General features: G+C 39.5%; 1 protein-coding gene across 3 annotated transcripts; it reads right to left on the bottom strand.

The window, feature by feature from the left end:
• Window positions 1–3,892: 3,892 nt before the first annotated feature.
• On the bottom strand, window positions 3,893–22,058 carry LOC128154014 (P2R1A-PPP2R2A-interacting phosphatase regulator 1). Of its 3 annotated transcripts, none has more exons than XM_052814047.1 (10): window positions 21,596–22,058; window positions 17,954–18,032; window positions 12,490–12,546; window positions 10,372–10,415; window positions 10,238–10,292; window positions 9,710–9,802; window positions 9,058–9,146; window positions 8,320–8,384; window positions 7,177–7,273; window positions 3,893–6,045 (listed from the first exon to the last, which is right to left on the bottom strand). In XM_052814047.1, the coding sequence occupies exons 1-10, from the start codon at window positions 21,709–21,711 to the stop codon at window positions 5,886–5,888; spliced, it is 855 nt and encodes a 284-aa protein (XP_052670007.1). In that variant the 5' UTR covers window positions 21,712–22,058; the 3' UTR covers window positions 3,893–5,885. The 3 variants fall into 3 exon arrangements, with proteins under 3 accessions (XP_052670007.1, XP_052670005.1, XP_052670006.1); XM_052814045.1 differs by having other exon boundaries at window positions 8,320–8,381; window positions 21,596–21,841; XM_052814046.1 differs by lacking the exon at window positions 21,596–22,058 and adding an exon at window positions 20,225–21,315.
• Between the last annotated feature and the right edge of the window lie 311 nt (window positions 22,059–22,369).

Genomic DNA, 22,369 nt, shown 5'->3' with positions numbered 1-22,369 from the left:
CATTGCTACACAGTCTAGAAAAAGCCATTTAAAGATAACAAGCGTATAAATGAAAGGAGTCTATAGAACCTGTGTATCCTCAAAAAATGAGTACTGGAGTAATAAACACAGGCAGGCGACACAGCGTTAACTAAAGCCAAGTAAGGGGATACACTCACTTTCTGGTGTATTTTTGTCTTCTATAGAAGCTCTCTGCTGTACGCTAACTAGCTGTTTACTTTGGATAATGAACTGTAGCTAATGCATATCGGCTCTTGAAAATTTGCAAAGCTCTATAACCACGCTGACAATATAATGTGGAATTACATGCTGGCAAAGTAATGCACGCTGGTCTTTGAAACAGCAGAGACTCTAGAAAGGAATAATTTGAGCAAGAGTACAACCATGCTTACAGCAGCACAATCAAAGCAATGGATGATCTCCTCACTGTGAGGAAAAAGGTCGGTAAGAAGGCCCAACCGAGTAACAGGCTCCCTGTAATACCTCTGTTGTGGAACATCAATTCGGACACAACGTAACTGCAGTCATCTTGATGCTAGCAGAACAAGACATACTAAGAAGAAAAAAGATGACTGATAAAATGCATATCAAAGACCTGGAATAAAAGAACCAAGAGTCTGTAATGGAACTTAAGTCCCTGTTTACAGTTTAAAAAAAAAAAAAAAAAAAGGAATTAACAATACAATTTACAACAACAAATGAGAGCATTCTTCTCTAGGAAACTGCAGATACTCTAGGTGGCTCGAGGTAGGAACATCAAGGCGTTAGACAAGCATATGGTTTGACAAACAAGAAGCCACCATCAGGAGACAAATAAAACTGCAGTAAGGCTCTGGAATCCCATGTTCCATCAACATCACCAAACCCATTAGTGACTTTCCCTCAGGAATCTGCCAGGAATCTCCAAAATCAAAACCGACTGCTGAAGTGAACGCACTTAAAATGAAAGGATCTTGATTTATTTTTAGCAGGAAGTTTCTTGCAGCTATTTCAGTGCCACACAGCCTGATTTAAGCTGGCTTGAAAGACAACGCAACACGCTATTTCTGTGCCACAATAAACAATGCATGAGATGGACATCATGGTTTTGATTTTTCTCCACACAAGGGGAGAAAGTAGTCATGAGAACCACATTTCCAAAGATTAGTACCTGCAGCAAAAACTGCCCCTGCTTGAGCAGCTCTTCCTACTTAAGCTGGCACCCAGCAAAATTCTAAACATTCACATGCCATTATTAATCACAGAAGGAAGTCTTATATAACGAACATTTTCCAAGGCTCTTATGAAGCAAGTAAAAGAAGAAACTAAACTATCAGAAGAATTTTAAATTTGATAAATGCCAGATTTGTCTGAGGAATCTTCATGGGATTGGGGAAGTCTCACCAGTTCCTTGAGAGACACAGAGGAACCAGCATGAAGAGGCCGTGTTTGGTTTTGGTTTAAATGCACTCAACTCCTCCCCCCTCTGAAATTTCTGTTCCCAAGCCAGCTACTGAAAGTCAAACAAGGTTGTTCTCCTTCAGTTGTTTATTCCCCCCCCTCCTCCCTCATGCTTCTACCACAAAACCCCAACAGTGGAAGGAATCTCTCCCTTCCAGCATGTATGCGGGGTCTGAGTCTTTCAGATGTAGGGTAGCTGTCTGCTTGGAGTCCACTGTGACAGAGGAAAGGATCTCCTGATCAAGACCTAGGCTGGCTGTCAACTGGTCTCAAGTTTATCAGACAAGGATGCTCATACCAAATACACAGAAATGGGAAGACTCTGCTGTTACAGGTAAAACAAACAATCAACTATCCAAGACACACCCTTAGGAAACAGATGCCAAATAAAAAACATGAGGTGACAATTTGTGCATCCAGTTATTGAAGAGGACTCTTGCAAGCCAAGCGCTCCTCTTTGGATCAGTAAGGTTTTAATTATTGTACTGTAGCTGTAAACATTCAATTACGTTTACAAATATTTTAACTTGGTGCTTCCAGGAGAAAAGGGATCAACTTAAACTCCATCTGCCAGTTGGTGATGAGAAAGGTTGCTTAAAACAGGATATGAAGAGCTCACACATTTTAATTATGACTCCTGAAGCTCTCTATTTTAAGTAAATAAGTTATGACTCCAACATATGCAAGAACACAACAGCACAAAGTGAACATTTCTGAAATGACTACTGCTAAGAAAGGCACAAGCTGTTCTCAGGCTGGAAGCTAGCTGACGGAACTCCAGAAGTCACTCCTGCCTTTAGTCACTTCACTAGCAAATAGTCTCACAATAGCAGGGCTGGACTCACAAATACAGCACTAACATTAGAACCACAATACACATTTATAAATCAAAATATCTCAGTCTCACCAATACAAGACTTTGGAGATCTGTTTTGTTTGTATGGGTTGGTGATCATTTACACTCAGTTTTCTGAAGAAAGGTGAAAAGAACAAATTTAGGATTAAGTTCTCATACTAATCTCAGGAGGACCGTGGGCAGCTGTTCAGCTGAGTATTCAGATCAACTGGCTTACTGACACCACACAGCAGACCCTAGCAAGTTAATCTGGCTAATGCACAGGCTCATCTTTCCTGGCATCTGTACCTCTCTTCTAGAGTGAAGTATCTATTCCTCTGCTAAATGCAGCAACCAGCAAAGCGCTCATTCCAAAAATACAGTCCCCCTGAGCACTGGCATGGTTATCAAATGTACCCTCGGCAACTATGTCATTCCGGAGAAGGTGGAAGGAAGAAAAACACCTATCAGTTATCAAGGAAGACACACTGGCCCAAGACCCAATTTAACTGCCAACAAATCCTACAGGATAGTTTTCAACCAGACCAATCAAGTGCCAAACACAAGCATGACTTCGGAAGGGTGCCATTCCAGAGGAGTGGCAGAATCCTGGAGAGGAACAGCTGTATGCCCCAAAAGAGTTGCAGAACAAAAAAGTTTATATATGATAATATATACTTATATATTATACTTTTTTTTAATATATATATATATATGAGATCATAATACTTACAATATGGCCTAAGACAAGAAAGATGACCATTTCTTCTCAGAGGAAAAGGCACAGACACTTGTAATGTTCCTTAACTGATCTGAGTTTACATCATATGCAACAGTCCTGTAACTGCGACACTTAATCAAGCAAAGCTTCAATATTAATTGTTCATGAGTAAACGGGGAATTAGTAGAACAGAGGTAATACTAACAGCATGAGCTACTATGTGAGTACAGGGTTGATTATGCACATTGTATAACACCCTAATTCCCTGAATCCAGATACATATTTTGCAGGATAATTTGGTTCCAAAATTTAATATTTCAGTGGAAAAAAACCTATACATGTCTTGACTCCAGGGCACAAAACTGCAGCTTCTTGATGACATGGACAGACAAGAAATTGAGATGCCTTCTTCCACAAGTTCAAAGTGATTTCTGTTTTGCAAAAGCAGGGAAAGGAATGACTGCAGATAGAGAACTATTTCTCTCTCCTCCAACAGCATTACTTGCCCTATTAAGGCAAACCACAAAGACTCCCCACTTCTTCCCAAGGGGTAAGAGCCTCAGTACTGTCCATCAGCCAGCTGTAGCTTCTATCTTCCAAACTATTTCACCAGGACCTCCTTTAGGTATAAACTAGGGACATGTTTAGTTATTAAAGTCTTTTGAAAATGTTTGGGTTTATTCTTCGGCTTTCCTAGAACTGTCACAGAACTTTAAGATAGCATTGCATCAGGAAAACAGAAAAGTCTGCTGCAGATTTTAAGGCCAACTTAAATGTAAACTAGACTGGGTGGAAGTGGGTTACAATAGATATTCTGATTTAAAAAGAAAAACATTTAATCACAGATGAAAACAAGAATATGGTTACCTCTCCAACAAAGTGCAGAAACAGCAAAACACATTTATTTTTCCATTTATTGGCACTTATTTGAAAAATAGCATAAATATTCCACAGAAAAGAGACAAGTTGACCCACACGCAACTATTAAACCCCTCTACTGATGCATCTTTCAAAAAGACTGGAAGAGACACCAGGAGGTTCATTCTTAAGAAATAAGCAAGACTTAAAAAAACAAGTCTTGCCCTCACCACAAAAGAGTGAATGCACAGCAACTCTTTGGCACATACCTGAAATTGCAAAATGAAACTATGCCGTATTAGACAGACAGCAAACAGACATTAAACACAAGCTTGTCCATCTGCCACAGGGATGAAAGGCAGCCTGAATTTAAAAAGGAACTGCAATCAGTAAGTTGACTACTACAATAATTTAAAGAGAAATGAAATCAGAAGTAAACCATGTTATATCTTACTTGAACTGAGTAAAACTATTAAATACATTCTATTTTCGTTCTACAATAAGGACATACGGAAACTGGTCATTGGTCCTCAGGTCACCAGGCCTTTGCACTCTGAGTCGTCCGTTTCTAGTTTTGATGACTGCTGTCAATCAAAGCTTCATCCACGTGAATCTTTCGCAGCAGAGTTCAGAGTGGGCTTTTCTCCTACTTGAGGAAGTTTCCGTACTTTTTGCACTTTATTACACATTACAAAGATTTAGTGTTTAAAAATAAAACATTTTGCTTCATTATTAACCTCTCTGGAGAGAAGGCTTGAAACCACATAGTATAGACACATACACATATACAAATGGGGACACAGCTGGGAAAGTTCAATTGCAGAACAGGAGTCAACAGCCAAAATGAGGTTGCCCCTGGAAAATCTGAAACAGCTGTCTATGGTGGGGTTTGCAGATTTTTCCTCCTGTCTGGGGAATTTCAGAGTTGAGATCAGGATGCCTCAACCCACTGACTTTTCAAACACAGTACAAGAATCCTGAAACATCTCAGATTACAATATTCTAGGCCTCCAATCAGCATCTGAAGTTTTCAACAGCAGAAATAACTTGATGCCATTGTTTGAGGAAGCAACATCAGGAGATTAAACACAGATTAAATATGTTTGATCGCCTCAGCCTGTAAAAAGGCATTCAAGATTCCTCACTGTATTTGTCCAACAAAAGTCATATATGAGGACAAATACTGTCTGTTAAAATAATGCACTTCTGAAGTACTAAATACTAAAACCTCAGGATTTAATGTTTTGTTCCAAACATGATTACTATTTTTCCCTATTAAAAGACCTTTAACAGAGGATCTACCACTCTAATACATCATCTAAATGGGGAAGAAAAAAAAAAAAACCACAGTACAAAAACCCAGAAGACCATCCACACTTAATTTGAATTTAGTCACAACAGCAGTCATGATCATGAATAAAATCCAACATATAAATTTAAGTTGACAATTCACCAACTTGTCCTTTTGACATCTATTAGAACACAGAATTGATTAACAGCCAATCATAATAGAAGACAAGAATCAATTCCCTCCACCTAGTGTTCCCCCTTTCATATGAAGAACAAAAAATATAAATATCTAACACTCGGGAAATAAAAACAAATTAGTAAGCTGCTTCATTGGTTTCAAACTGAGGACAAATGTGAAAGTTATCTGTTACTACATAAGCACCACTTCGTATTAGTGAGGACACTGCCTGGTGGCTGATGGAAAGCCAAGTCTTCCACAAGCAGAATGTACATACAGTATTTGTAACTTATGCCAACAAGACAATACTCATTGTAAATCAACAGCTTGCTTACTGATGTTAGCATCAAATACGTTTGCAATTCAAATGCTTACTGTATTTTAGTAAATGTCATACAAATCACTAGAAACACGAATTCCTCCTCAAGGAACTATTCTGGAAGTTTTCTAGAAATAACGACGTTTCTGAAAGTTCCTATGAGGAACAGAATCAGTTACACACAACAGAAAGTCTTATTGATGTCCAGCCTGTTTCTTGGTGTCCATTAGCAGACTTCTGCTTCTCAATCAATAGGTAACTTAGCCGCAAGATCTACTGGTAAAAAAGGAGATCTGGGGTCAGAAAGTGAGACTGGAGAGTCTGTGTTGGTGCCGACTTCAGCTGGTGAGTCACAGGAAGAGCCTGCACTGCTTCTGTTGTCATCAAGAGCATGTGACGACAGACTGAAAACAGAGTAACATCAAGATAGAAGAAATGAGCTACTCTTCCTGGTAAGTTTCAAATACGAGCCTCCATTCATTATAAAGCCATTTTAAAAACAAACATACATCTTTGAAGGAACTGTAAGCCCTATGATTTGAAATAAATCTGCAACTACACACCTTGCAGTCACTTCCAATCAGACAGATAACATTCTGCCAACTTCCTCCTTCAGCTCACCCAGAAATGGCATACGGATTAGAAGCATCGGGCTGAGCAATTCATTGCAAGCTTTACCCCATCTCCTTCAAGGTCCTGGTCTAGCATATATCCAGAGGGCTCTTTTGTAAGGAAAGCCAATGATGAACTGCACGCACTTCAGTTGTACCATTCACTACATATTTCACAGGACAAAAATTATAACTATAGGTGATCTATCATCAGCAATAGCATCAAACTGTTTTTAAAGATTACCATCTCCTAAACTCAGACGCAGCAACTGAACCTGCACTGCCATGCCAACGATGAATAGGGTGTGCAAAAAGGTATGTTTTTAAAGTACCCTTAAAACATCTATTATTGCCACTGCAATGGGCTCAAAGCTTGTACATTGGCTGAGAAGCAAAAAGGACAAATGTACTGTGAACAACCCTGTCTTGATAGCTGTGTGGGCACACCCTATGTATTATTAACGTCTTGACTAAAATACTAAATCAAAATCCCTTGCTATTTCAAGTCATGATTTTTTATGTAGTACTTTTTATCTCCTCCCAGCAGGGAGTGTCAGACAGACTAATTTTCCTATATGACTAAGAGCAAGGGGAAAAAAGAAGAAAAAACCCAATCCGTCCACAAGCACTAGCATTCACATTTGATTGCAATGTGAAACTACACTCCAAAAATTGCCAGCTATGAGGTATCTTTTCCTAGACAGGCTCAACTCCCATATACGTGAAGCATGTTAACAGTCAGTCCTAGAAATTGTAAAATTATAGTGAATATTACCACCTGTTTAGTGTGGTAATTTCAGTGCTTCAGAATTACGGGATGTCCATATTGATAATAATAAAAAATTTCAAGCATGATCATAGCAGATGAAAAAAGAGTTGTAGTGCTCATGATGAAATTGACACAATAAATAGCACAGCATTTACCATCCCCCAAGGTCTGCCTGATGTGAAACTTCAGGGGAAAGCATGTTGGTGGATCCTTGGAATAATCTTTTTGGATGATCTTCTATCTCTGTTACACCTTTGGTAAGAGATAAGAAGTGATAAAAATTATTACTCATTTAAACTAAAATCTACTTTCAATGTCATTCTACAGAGCAAACAGAATAGAGGTTCAAACTTGTTACAACAGAGTGTTGTTTTATATGCAAAACATAGACATTAGATGCTGAAATTTTAAAGGCTGTCTGTTTCTTGGAAACATTTTAGTCCAAGCTTCAGGAAAGTTTAGTGAGTTATGAACTGAGGTTTAGATATCTTAGGACAGAAGATACAGGTATCTTGGTAGGGAAGAATAATCTTTTTGGTTCAGTTTATTCAGCTATCAGTTCACTGCCTAGCTCCACCAAAGTAAAGCAGCTGAGAATAAGGAAAGCTTTTTTTCCTCTTGCAATCAATAAAAACAAAGTTCAGGATTGTCACTAAACTTATATATTGACTTTGATTTCCAAATACACTAGAAGAGAGGAAAGATATACACTTAAACAGGCTATAACAGAACTCAGATAGAAGTATTTTAAAAGCTGTCTCAGAGCCAGAAGTGTTCTTTTACAAAGGTGAATCATGAAGATATAAAAACAGATGCAATAAAATAACCAGGAGTTAAACTTGAAGAAAAATGTAGGAAGATAAGAGAAACATTTCCCAAAAAAGCTCTAAGGTATCTATCAGGTCTCTGCATCAGTTTTTGGTTTTGAAGGATGATTTTAAATCTACAGTACCTGTGTGCTTCAGTTAGCCAGGACTTTCAAAATTTTTTATTTGTGAAATATACCAATAGTTGTATTTCTTGTTTTGTTAAGCAGGTTACATTAGTTTCTTATCAGATCTATATGACTACAGCAATGGAGAGGCATAAGAACAGAACAACTATTAGTTTTACTGAACAGTAAAAGCTAATTTATCTATTTGTTTTATCCCTACGAACAGTTCCATTTATTTGGTCATCTGTAATACTATTTCTAGTCACTCTGAAGTATCAGCCAATTGAACAGAATTATGAGGAAAGCTATATGAATTATTATAAAATTAACACATTGGCATATTAGCCAAAATCAAATACTGTACCTTTTCTTTTTATTGGCCCAAGAACACTTGGTCGAATGCAGTTAATTGGACTCTGGCTTCTCCTGCTAAAAGAAGGCATATGCTATAATTATCACCATTAATAAAGGAAGCCTGAAAACACATAAAGAATCAAAAGATATTCAGATAACAAACTGCTAAATGGAGAACACTAAGAAAAGAGGCATTAAAACAGCTTATCCAAAGTCAGTCTTTTTTTTTTTTTTTTTTTTCCTGAAGAAAGACCTTAACAGGAAAAGTTTAATCACATTATTTCACATCTGGAGCAGTCTAAAAGCACATATCTAGGTACTGACTAGTTCTCAGCTGACGGGCAGTACTTTGCTGAACTGTTAGGGCCTAATAAAATTTAATTGTATGCCCACATCACTCAAAACACCACCCCATGCAACTAAAACCAGAATCAGTAACAAACCCTAGATCTGTTTGTTTGGGTTTTTTTTTCCCTGAGAATTCGATTCAATTACTTCAGATGTGATTAAGAGCAATATAGAGACTACACTGAGGAGATGCCACAGTGCAGCCCACTTTCCCAACACTATGATATGAGGATTTTAACAAATATTTTAGAGCATTGTAAAACCTAAAGTTTCCATGAATATATTAAAGCTGTATTTGTGATCAGAAATCAAGTATGTACATAACAAATTCTGGTATTTCAAAAGCCTATTGTGAACAAGCTACACCAACTTTCTATTATTGATATGATCTGGTACTTACCTTGAAAATCGCCTTGTTGGACTTGGGCTAGGACTTGGAGGTAACCCACTGCTACTCACCAAACTTTGCAAAGATGGTGAGAAACATTGCTGAGAGTAAAACAGTTTGCGTTATTTACGTATAAACACTGTATCACACCCATATGGTAACAACTCATCTTTATTGCAGGTGAACTGATAGCAACCCACTACCAATTTAAGCCACCAATCAAATATGGCTGGGTATACTGAGATACCGCTTTTTATTACTGAGAAAAAAAAAAAGTAAAAAATTGGACAGATTCCATTTTCATGCAGAATACATGCAAGTTGACAAGGATTTATTTCACCATAGTCTGGTTAAACAGACTATGGTTCATAAAATAAGAATGTATGCCCCTTCCTCTTATTCCAAGAGGAAGGCAAATAAAGAATAAGGTTTATTAACGACAGATTAACAGTTGAACAGTCCACAGAAATGCACATCCACAAGATGTGCAACTGCTAGCTGGTATTTTCTGCTTTGGGGTTTTAAGGTTTTTTTTGTTTACTCTCTAGTTTCTTATTTGCAGCTGAGGTAGAATGGAGCAGGTGGCTTAATGTTTTGCTACTAATTTGGTTGAATTTATTTAGCACTACTCAAGATAAAACCATTACTACCACTTTTTGCTCACCTTCCCTATTCCTCTGGTAGGTGAAGGAGCTGGAGAAACTGGGACAAAGTCTACTTGCTTTGGTGATGACGATTTTTCAAAATCATTGTCGCTCTGTAAATAGTACATATAATTAATCTTATGAGCAAGTACCTTAACATGAAAAGGACTGATTGGTGTGGAATTGAGTAAGATTCCCAAGCTTTCCTCCATCATATTAATAATTTTTAGGTAGCCATTTATGAGCATACGCTCAACAACAACAAAAAGCCTTAAACATTACTTGGTGAGTATCGGAACACGGAAGAAAATTTGAACAGGCAGACATCCATGCAATTTTCTTTTGACATACCAGCCCAAGGAACCCACATGTATCCTTGAACAACTGATAATTCTATGCCTTGTTAGTGTGAAAAATTGTTGCTCAAAAATAGTGATATACTAACACCTTAATTGTAGGTCAAACTATAAAAGAAAATGTTGACATGAGAGAGTCTCTAGTGTCCTGATACTGATAACAGAAACACAATTAAAGCACGAATGCATTACCAGGCTCAAGCTCTCCTCCCATGAGTGGCTCATCTGCATTGCTACTTGCACTTCTCTATAAAGAAGAAAAGAAATGTATTGTCCCAGGCCCATAGAAGAATGCATTAAGTATTCTAGTTTGCCTTAATGCTTACCTTTCACGTACTGTTTCTCTGTTCATCAAATTCATTCCTTCTTCCTAAAAGATTAGCAGATGAAAAATTAAGGCCAAAATAAAAGTTTTGCTACAGCAAATCAGAAAAGCTCGTTTCATTTCAATTTGGTACGTGGAAAATTTAATTCAACTCGGTCAAGCAACAATAAACTTAAGCTCTCACTACATGAAAAGGAGTGAGGGGGAGAGGATGGGAAAGAGATGTAGGAAGAGACACCATCACATAAGAAGTGCTTATGGGAGTTGGTTGTTTCTCAAGCAGCTTTTTTACATTCATTACTATCAAAGAGGTAGTTACAAAACTGAACAATGATAAAATGAACCAAAAATTCTGCACATGCTAGAGTATATTTATGAGTCTTGCATAATAGTACTTCAAAAAGTGGAAACTAGTACAGATAATCCTCAGAAGCATGGCTGGATTCTAGCTTTATTCTATGGATTAGTAACTAACTAGACACTTGTCAGAATTTTGTTTGCTATACAGTGCACTGTACACAATGAATTTGGGATGTAGTGGTTTTTTTCTAAAACATCCATAAAATATTATTAAAACAGATCAAAGATTCAAAATTAAACAAAACATTAACACCAATTTAAAGTACAAACTTGACTCAATCTCCTCTTCAGTAGACACCATTCCTTAAAACTAACTGAATGCTATCCAGCCTGTTGAGTAGATGAGTAGACTCGCTAATTCAGTCCAGTTCAAGAATAAAAGTTCAACTAAACATCTTCACAATCTTCACCATATGTAGGAAGAGTCTTACTAACATAGACCAACTGTGTGATTATTTGCTAAGATTTGAAAGAGATCAGAAATAAATCACACAGATTCCCATCTTTGCCAGTAAGTATACAGTACATGGAATTTCAACTTGTGAATGTAATGATCAAACACAAATTAGGAAATGTCATTGTTTGCTTTAACAAATGTATGGAACAATTATGAGCACAGAAGTATTTTCAAAAAAATTGAATTTTCAAACTTTACTTCAAGTAATATAGCAACATAGCCACAGTAGTTCATCCCCTTGCTCTCATCACATTTACATATTAATCCTAAGCTTTTTTATATTGACAAAATCAGCTCTACAACTGACTTGAGTGCTTCAGAGTCTCTTTAAGCCAGTAAATTATTTACATAATGAAAGCAAGCAGTTACTTTCTTCAGGATTACTATGCATGCACCTTAAATATCTGAGGTGTAAAGCAGAAGTGCCTTCCGTCATTTCAGACATCATACCCTGAAAATGCTGTCCGAAGCATTAAATTGTTTTCTTACTTTTCATCCTGTAAAAATCAAGCCTACCCATTGAAAACTAGCAAGCTAAAAAAACCCTATTATTAAAAAAAAAAAATCAAGCCTCTTCAAGCCAATTTTATAAACATTCTACTGTCAAAAAGTCAACATCTAAAATGGAGGAGCCACAAGAGTTTGAGCTTGTTGATTTTAAAACTTGAGTCTTTAGACTGCGGTCTGTTGTCTGGTAGCAGTGCTATTTAAGCCTACTCAGATTATTTGCCACACTCCCCCTCCCTTCCTAAGTGTTTGCTCTGGAGCCCTTCCCCCTCTGCTCATGCTGTGACAGCACAAGTACAGCGATCCGAATAAGAAAATTATACAGATGAAAAATAGCCTAGCCAGAAGAGTCCAAACTATTTTTTAGCCAGAGTGCTTCCTTATCCAGTTGATTTGCTGGCTGCACAAAAGTCTTGTGCCAACACAAGTTAAGGAACACTTTGTTATTGGGCCTGAATATTTATGCTGGCACTACTGCCAAAAACTTGGTGAAACTTCACCCTAAGGGTTTACATTAAAGGTTTCCTTTATAAAATGTCCATTTTAAGATTTCTCTTTCTGCTCAAATCTTCTTCTCACTATAAGATGCCTTCTACTTCATGAAATTTAGAACTCTGCTGACAAGATACAGCCTTTACTTTTGAAAACACCTTGAAATGACAGACTGCAGCAGACTATACTACAGTTTCAAAGTAAAATCTATAGCCATTTGAAGGACATTACACATTAAGTGCCAAAAAACCAACCGCCTATAAAAAATATCAAATTTCAAAAAAAATTAGAATCTATGCTTACCTGTTTGATCTGATGAAGACGGCTGCTAGGAATACGGATGGGAGATGATGGCACAAACTGCAAAACAAAGCCACATACAATTGAAACACACTTAGAAACTACAGAAGGAGGAAGGGAAAGGTGTAGGAATGTTAGTAACCACTCTATAGTGTTATCCCAAACTAAAAAAAAAAAAAAAGTAAATTAAAACCCCCAAACCATTTATAACATTCTCAGTATATATAAACTACATTAATTACTTTCAAGAACATATTATGTATTTCCATATTATACTGCTTTGTATGCTCACAGATGCTAATTTGTATCAGCCTGGCTTTCACTTCATTTCCAGGCAACTAGAATTCACAGCCTTTTCTACAGAATGAAGCTGCTTTTAACTAGCACGCTGCCACCCTTAATACATATGGTTGCATAAATATTTTCATTTAAGTGATCCAGAATATTTTAATTTAAGTGATCCAGAAGGCTCCCAAATAGATCCTTTAAAAATACAAAGCCAAACCAACACATTATGCAAAAAGGTTTCTGGATTGTTGTCTGCCTATAAACGAGTACTTTGACAGGTGAAAACAATCAGCTATTAGAAGGCTAACAAAGAGTTCAACACCTTCCTTATGGTTTCTCAAGAGCTTCACCAATTCAGGTGAAATCAGAGAGGATGTCACTAAAGATGGTCTTCTGTTAATTTTGTCAGTTTTGCATCAAGATCTCACTGGAATACCATGATCTAAAACTGTATACTCAAACCCAAGTCATTAAAAGTGATTATTTACTCAAAATATAATTGCCTTTCCCATCCCTCAAATGTTTGACCCTCAGTTGACTTCTGTCATAATCCATTCAGGGATGAAAAATTCAAAGCTAAAACTTGGAATAGAGGTTTAACTTCTCCTCTGTAAGCTGACAATCCCTCCAAAAAACAAGGTGTCTTTTTAAAATGGATGTGCATTCAGCATGTAAGGTTTGCATTATTACTTAGTGTTTATATACTTTATGCAGCATGAGGCTTCACAAAACATTACTAGAGCTCTTCATCATGCTAAAGTTGGAGAACTAACGAACGTTCAGTTAACCATTTACTGCACCATCTTCTAATCAATGCCATGGAGAACACAAAGATTTTGCTGTCTTAAACAAAAGGTTATGGTAAGTTATCACAGACTATTACTGCTTCATATATGCAGAATCCTCCTTCTAAAAACAACCAAAAAACCAAAACAACAAAACTAAAAAACCATCAAGACATCACACCCTTCTTCTCACAAAAGATATTAGCCTATCAGACTCACAGAGAGGATGTCTAATGTTTGTGCCAGAATATCCTGGTTTCAGCTGGGATAGAGTTAATTTCCGTCTTAGAAGCTGGTATAGTGTTATGTTTTGGATTCAGTATGAGAATAACATTGATAACACACTGATGTTTTCATTTGTTGCTAAGTAGTGTTTATACTAAGTCAAGGGTTTTTCAGCTTCTCATGCCCAGCCAGCAAGAAGGCTGGAGGGGCATAAGGAGTTGGGAGGGGACACAGCCAGGACAGCTGACCCAAACTGGCCATAGGAATATTCCATGCCATGTGATGTCATGCCCAGTATATAAACTGGGGGGAGTTGGCCGGGGTGGGGCCAGAATGCTGCTCGGGAACTAACTGAGCATCAGTTGGCGAGTGGTGAGCAATTGCATTGTGCATCACTTGTTTTGTATACTCCAATTCTTTTACTATTGTTATTGTCATTTTATTATTGTTATCATCATCATTATTATTTTCTTCCTTTCTGTCCTATTAAACTGTTCTTATCTCAACCCACGAGTTATACTTCTTTCCCGCCCGCCCCCCGATTCTCTCCCCCATCCCACTGGGTTGGGGGGAAGTGAGTGAGCGGCTGCATGGTGCTTAGCTGCTGACTGGGGTTAAACCACGACACAGAATTTAGTCATCGTAATATATGCTACTAAAGTCTAACAGCTATAATGACTTGATTTGCTGCTACTTAAGTCCAGTTTAGGTCAGCTTTACTATTATACTGGGCTCCCAAAAATCCTGTGCACCTAATAAAAATTCCTCCAAGCTGTACCAGCCAATGTGGACCTTGAGTTGCCCTTGATTCTCACACAGAGAAAAGGATTTAGACAATAGTACATTCCTGCCTATTCACTCTGTCATTCCACAGTAGAAATGCATTTGTTCCACTCACTATATTTTAATTTTATGACTGTGATCCACATGCTTTAAGGTTTGACATTAATAGAATATATACAAAACCAGTGGCTCACAGTGTAAAATAAAAATTACAGAAAGACAAGTGTTTCTCTGCAGGATCTAATGCACTAACTAAACCCACTAACTCTGAGGATCCTACATCTTGTTTCCAACAAGTCATGATCCTTGCTTCGTCAATGCTTAAAACTCACTTTTTCCCTGTTTGTAGTGCTTTGATCTAATTCTTGTGAAAAGAACCCTTGGTCACTTTTAAAGGATACTTGCTAAAGCAGATTGAACCCATTTGTTAAAATCATACTAGTCAAATCCCCAATGTTTTAAGAGAGCACAAAGCTCAGTAAGAAACATTACAAATTATTAGACTATCACATGGAAGAGAAACACCTTTCCCTTTCCCCCTTCTCCAGCATGTTAGATTAACCTTTTTCACTAAAGGTAAAGTTTCAGAAGTGCCAGTCTGGCAGGCAGCACAGCCAAAGTAAGCAGTCACCTGCCCTTCCATTGCTGTCCCTGCAGTGCCCCCTGTCTTCTGCCAGCGCAGGCCTTTGTGGGGCCACACCATGAACCCTAACAGGGAATTTACCCAGCTTAAAATAAATAAAATTTAAAAAATCAACTTTTGCTGAAATAGCACCTAAACAGCTAACCACAGACTAAAATGTTTGGCTTAAACAACAAAACAAAAACCCCAACCACACAAACAAAACAAAAACCACCAAAACATTTACACACTAGATGCCACTGATACCTTCTGGAAGGAAATAAACAGCAGATACTGAGCCTAGCTGACCCTTCCTTGGCAATTACATGTAGTGTCAGAAAATCGCAGATTGAGACCCAGCCAAAATGGCATAGCTGCCCCTGTAGTCATCGCTATAAAAGACTTGGAATCTGAGACTTGGACAAGCTACTCAAAAAAGAAAAGATTTTAGAATTCAGTTGAGCAACTGGGACAACCAAAACAGCCCTGAAGATGGAGCTACATAGAGTATGACCTTCAGTTATCAAAGCATTTTAGCAATTCCCACTGTTCCCATGACAGTGAACACAACACAGATTAGACAAATGCTAATCAATTTTTTTCCCCAGTTTAGCAAAACATGAAATTTTAGCTGTACTTATAATACTAAATTAACAAATTAAATTCAGTTACCTAGTGAATCTTTTCACCCTCTTTATAAGAGCTTACACTGCAATAAAACTTGGATTAGTTTTCCCAAATACAAAAAAGTGGGTTTTGAAGTACACTATCACCTACTGATTCTAAAATTTAATTTACCAAAGTAGATGTCATCTCGCTCCTTAGAAAATCTCTAAACATCATAAACCTATGGTTACTTCTTTGCTATAGAAAGAATACTAGGTGAGGTTGCTTAGGGTCCTTAATGCTGAAAGTTTAATTATTTTCACAGAATCATTTATCTATGGATGATCCTGGTTTAAGAACACAGAAGGATGAGATAATCTCTAAGCTTCTTTCCAATTCCATTCTCCCTGCCATCTTCAACAGAACCATTACCCAGACCATAATTCAAAGAAATATTTCAAAGCGGACAAGGCACTGATCTAGCAGTCAATGTAGCACTTGATTTTTAGCATAAGTAAAATTTCAACTGTATTTTGTTAGCACCTGGTTGGCTGGGAGTGAAGAAGAAAGTTAACTTTCAGGATGCTTTTTAATAACCTTAACGTGAGGTGAAGTGGTTAAGAACATCACCCCATGAAGATGGGAACACTGGTTCAGTCCAGAAGATTGCAACATCTATTAGGGGCAGCCAGAAGAGCTAGCCCATCAGTGAACTAGCTCCTACTTCCCAGCAAATTCCAGGCAATGCACCCTAAACTAGCATCTTTTTTTGCCCAACAGTTGAGGATCTTTAAGAAGTAGACACAATAAACTGAGCTTTCACCTTTGGTTGTTTCTCCTTTCATCTGACCATAAGCATAAACAAATTTACCCTATGCTGCCACCCTAAAATATATATGAAGAAAGAGACTGTTGTTTAAAGAAATCTATACCATGATACATTCTATCAGGTTTTATATCCTAGCAGGAGAAAGCCTTTTACACCAATCTTCCTAGACTTTTACATAAGTATCCCGGTTCTGTTACAGATGCAAACCTTTGCTGAAGTAGTTGTCTGTCCTGATTTTAAAACAGAATTTTAGCTAAGGGGCATCAGTCAAGAAAACAGGAGAGTAGTATTCTACAACCATTAACATGGGGCTAACAAATTATTCTAAAGCATCTTCAAAAGGTAGCTAAGAAAAACAGGATAATTGCTGTTACCATTACTGGGACTTTTTTTCCTATACCTAAAAAGAAAACTTCTACTACTCCCCTCCTACCCCAACATAGCTTAATTTTTCCAAAACACTAATAATCAGCTGAATGCAGCTGGATGTAATCTTGTGTCTACCTGTTTCTTAAGGCTGTCTTAGGGGAAAAAGTTACATTTTGGTTACATGAAAGTGACCAAAAATTCCTTTTGGTTAGAGGAAATAGCTATCCCATGTACCCTAACCCTTTAAGGGTTAGCAAACTATGCTGTCTATGTGATCCGGTGCAGGTGTTCTAAATCAGTCAAAAATCACACCCTTCTACCACAATTTGTAGGACACTAAAACACAAGATATGCAGTATTTTCTCTGGGTTGAAGCACCGTGGGTTTAGATTAATATTTTAAAAATTCAGATTTGGGGAACTGTAATAACAGCAGTCTGAAAAAAGTTGAAATCATGAATGAGTGTCTCTAAGAGATATGGAATCATTCATTCTGAAAGTCTCAAGATTCATGTTCTATCAGCCAGTTCTATCTTGTTATATCAGTTGTTGATTACAACAGTCTATTCTGCCATTACCATATAAAAGACAATTTAAGATCAGAACATCGCTGCCTTTTTTTTTTAAGCACCAGAAGTTATTAACACATTGATTGCTGAACAACAATACATCTACATAATTAGTTTTCCCTGCAAACTACCTTTCTTACTCTACCTTAGAACATCTGCTTGCATTTTATAAACAAAGTTATGATCACAATGAAATATAAGTACTCTCCAAGGCCAAATGGTCTATAAATAACATTTCACTATAGCTACAGCGTATTAATGTCACAGTCTAGAGCCTTGTTTCTGAAAACATGTGGTATTAGTTTCACAGACTACAATCTCATTTTCTTCTTTAATCCTGTTTGCACACTTCTGCTTTGGACCTAATGCAGTTGGTCTAATAGTTTTCTTACCAGGCTATGACGATTCATAACTGTGGTACTGTTCCTGCGGGTTCGCAAAACGTTAGCCTGGAACACCTGTGAATTATCGCTGTGAAAAGAAACACTTGTCAAATGCAAACGCCATTTCCTTCCTATCAAAAAGTACCTCTTAATATAAGCTCGGTTTCAAATGCTATGACAGCTATTATTTCAAGCCAAAGCACTCCAGAGACAGGTATGTAAGAACTCTTTTAGCTTGTTGGCAGAGAGTGGAAACCAAATTGCTCTTCCCCCAAGTCCCAGCTACTTCAAGTAATGATTTTAATTAATCATATTGAGTCTTCAGAATAACTGAAAATTGTTAAGACTGATCATTTCCATGGGAATTTATCATGTTTGGAATGGCTGCAGCTTGCATATTGCTTTGAACATCATTCAACAGAACAAATTTATAAATGGCATATAGCCAGTAACTGAAACCAGCTTCAATGCCACAGATAAAATAGAATAAGATTTATCAAGATATTGTGGTTTTTTATCACTACAAACATCTAATAAGTTCTGAACTTTTTTCCAGGAGAGGTTAAATTAAACATACAGTAAACCCAGTTTTTAAAGCCCTAAGACTTTTCACCACAGTCACACTTCTAACTAGGAGGCAGCACATCCATTTAAGTAACACAGGATTATAGATATAAAATGAGCTCCTTTCTCAAGGCAACTTTAGTTCTATTGATTTCTAAAGCAAGTTTCACTGGTCATCACTAGTGTTATCAACAGCCATTGATCAGCACTTAATGAATGCAACTGCAGAAATTAAGTAATTTTTATGGTCAGTAGAATAAAAATTTTGAGACGCAATCCTACAATCCCCATGCCTAAAAACCACCAAGGAACTGCATAGGCAAACAGATCCAAATGTAAGATTGTAATTAGATCCAAATTACAAGAAGTCACTGGATTGTATCTTTTTGTTTCAGCTGCTAACTTGGGATGAATAAATGCACTACACAAATACAATTTCTTAAAACTAATCTGACCAATAGTAATACCTTGTTCTAAAGACTGATAATCATAATGCACTTTCAAGACACATCACTATCAGAATCCTCCAGTTTAAAAAGCACCTGTTAGACACATAAGTTTTAGACAGCTTTTACCTAGCTGTAAATAAAAAATAAACAAAGCTTATATTGTGAAATAAAAGCCAGTAGCAATTGGCATAAGCACTGTGCTTTTCGCTAAGAAGAATGCGTTGACTCTCTTTCTCTAAAACATCAAGTACAAATGACCAGCCATCATTTACAGTTTTCAGAGAAGTTGCACTCTGTTTACACGCACAAGAGATCAAACAGTTGCCATTTGATAGGAAGTGGAACAGGAGAAATTTAAGGGACCCATGATGTGATGTTTAGAGATGAGATTTACTAGCCCAGGCCAACAGCTACAACTTCTCTTTCTTGTAAGTGTACTGGTTGGTATGCAAACACAACACAAGCAGTACATCCTGAAATCCAGGGTTTGAATGGAGAAAACAGGTTGGAACGATTCTGTAACACATTACCATAGGCTGAATCCAATATTCAGTGCTAACTAGAAGAGAAGAGAGGGAGAGAAAATAAACCCTACAACATCCTTACCTTTGATCTCCCTTGCAAAAAGACCAGAGCTGGTCAGATCTCAGACTTACCTTTCACAGAAAATTCTTAAAGTTCCCATTAAAAATCAATTTTATTTGGCATGCAAACAAGAATCAAAAGTTCTGTGAAAGGTAACTTCTATGATCTAAAATATTCCACTTAAAAATTTTCTCTGGCTTTTATGGTAACTCATTCTCCAAGCTCCTTACTAAATCTGTTAACGAAGAAGTCAAAACAGGAGGCAGAGTAGAAAAAGCAAGCTGTTCAAGAGCAAGAGCTTTTGTTTCAGTTTCCCCAACAAAGCGATTCTGGGAAAAACTGAAGATTCTTGCCAAGAGCTGCAATCTTGCAAAAACAGTATTCTGCTGGAAAATTCCTAACTAACAGGCAAACCACTGCAAGTACCTCAAATTAGTTCAATGGCATTTCAGTTTAATTTGTATAAACACCTAATGTATAGTGTATGCAGTTTCAATGCAAGAGCTCAGGCTTACCCTTCTGCCTGCCCAAACCCTGAATTAAATCATTTGTTTACAACATGGTTATGGGATGCCTTTTTTTTTTTTTCTTAAATAGTCAAGGGTCTCACTGTTTGTAAGAAACAACTTATAAAAGGCTGAGATCATAAAAACATCTTGTCTCAGTTACATAATTAGTTTACCTGTTCAGAAATGTCCCTGAGGAACAACTGCCATTCACAATACTTCTGTACTGCATGGAAATGTAAACTGATAGTTGTTTCATTACGATTATGTAAAAGAATCACAATTATGTTTACTTAACATTAAGTCATGAGTGAATAGGCAAGAATTAGTACTTCCTCTGAACTGTAATGTACTGTTAAGCATTTTGGTACAAAAGTTTTATGAGATTTGTTTGTCACCTGGTACCTAGTTCCTTACAGAAACATGAAGTTTAAAAAAAAACAAACCAGAAAGTACTTACGTATTATACTATGTTTTATAAAGTTTTTTGTCAACATGCTCTCCCAAACTGCAAGACATACTACTAGTAGCAGCACATGGACCACCATGAAGTTAGATGGTAGCCACTCCACGTAGCAGATGGGGGCATCTCCCAACTTCACGACAGCCCAGAGGAGGCAAGAAAGAGCACTTTGAGTTATAAACTTGCCCAAACACAAAACTGTACAAGATATCTGAGAGCTTTCCCCCTAGCCCTTGCCTAGGACTGCCACTGTCTCTGCCTTGTCAGCTGAAGAGAGCTAGACCTGGGACACAGGGCAAACGCCCAACCCCCCTTGCAAACACCACCTGCCACAGGCTGAGGGCAATACCCAAGCAACACCTTGTGTTTCTCCCCCTATTACAAACTAACAAAATTAGTATAATCCAGAAAAACTCCAGGGCAACTGATACATTGTTTAACACAAAATGTAAAACTTCTGTATCTTTCAAGGTCCCATGACATTATCTTCTTCACCGAATTCGCCTGATTGTTCCGAAAGCATTTACTGTTGTAATCATACACAGCACAGTGATTTCTTTTTTTGCTCGAACTTGAACCCTTACAGAAATCACCGAGATTGCTACTTTATCTATAACAACAGCCACAACCTTGACGCTGCGTACTGTACGTTTCTCAGCTACACAACACGCAGCAGACCTGGATGGAAACAAACAGAGCGTTTTAATAAAGCTACAGCACGTCCACCCAGGCTCTCTTGCACCCCTCCGCACTTCGAGGGCTGCCTTGTCTCAACCCCTCCCCGCGTGGGACACCGCTCAGGAGCCCACGTTTCCCCGCACGCCCACGGCTCCCCAAAACATCACCCACCGCTTAGCGCCGCGGGACGGGCTCGGTGACGAGCTCACCTCCCAGGCCCGGCCCGGATAAACACGGAGCAATCCCCGGGGCTACAGCCAGGGGCGGCCGCGGACCCCGCTCCCGACCCGGCAGCGGCGGCCAAACCCCCGCGTCCCGGCAGCCTGGACGGGGGCGGGCCCCGCTGCCGCCGGCGGGGCTCCGGGGCTCCGGCGCCGCGGGCCGGGCCGGGCCGGGCGGCGCTCACCTGAGCCCGTGGATGAGGGGGGCGCTGTTCGATCGCCTCAGGCCGCCCCCGTCGCTCGGGGCCGCGGCGCTCCCCGGCGGCAGCTCCAGGTCCAGCTCCATTTTCTCCTGAGCCATCGCGGCGGCGGCTCCAGCGGCGGCTCCGGCTCCTCCCGCTCCGCCGCGACGCCCATTCACTGCCGGCGGCCGCAGCGGCTCCTCATGCCGCCGCTGCCCCCCCCCGGCCAGGCGCGGCGCGGCCGCCCCTACAGGCCCCGCGGGCGGCGCCGCAGGCAGAGTCGGGGGGCGCGCCGGGCCCGGCGAGGGGGGCGGCCCCAGCAGCGCCCCATGCCGGGGGCGGCCCGGGGGGCGGCCCCTGCTTCCCCCACCCGCGCTCGCCGACCGACGAGCTCGCCGCGCGCGGTCCCGCTGCCGGTGCCGCCGCCTCCGCAGGGGAGCGAGCGCCTGGGCCCGAACACCCCCCCCCGCGCCCGCCGCCGCCGCCCAGCGCGCAAGCGCCAGAGGGAGCCCACCCCGCACGGCGAGCCCGAGCCGGTGGGCCCCGCGGCGGCAGGGCGCATGCGCAGAGCGTCCCCGCGGCCGTCGGAGCTGGGGCTAGCGGCGGGGCGGCCCGGTTCCCCGGGGCTCTTTGCCGCCGGGCTTGCGGCCAGCCGGGTGTGCGGAGGGGTTCGGTTTTGGTGCTGCTGTTCCCGCCGAGCTTCTCAGGCGAGGACAACCCAAAATCATTGGGAGACATGAGGCGGGAGGGAAAGGCACGGCCTCCGTCGCTGAGGTG

This window comes from Harpia harpyja, chromosome 18 (genome assembly GCF_026419915.1).
Source record: "Harpia harpyja isolate bHarHar1 chromosome 18, bHarHar1 primary haplotype, whole genome shotgun sequence".
NCBI classification, from domain to species: Eukaryota; Metazoa; Chordata; class Aves; order Accipitriformes; family Accipitridae; genus Harpia; species Harpia harpyja.
This window is presented reverse-complemented; position numbering and strand designations above follow the sequence as displayed.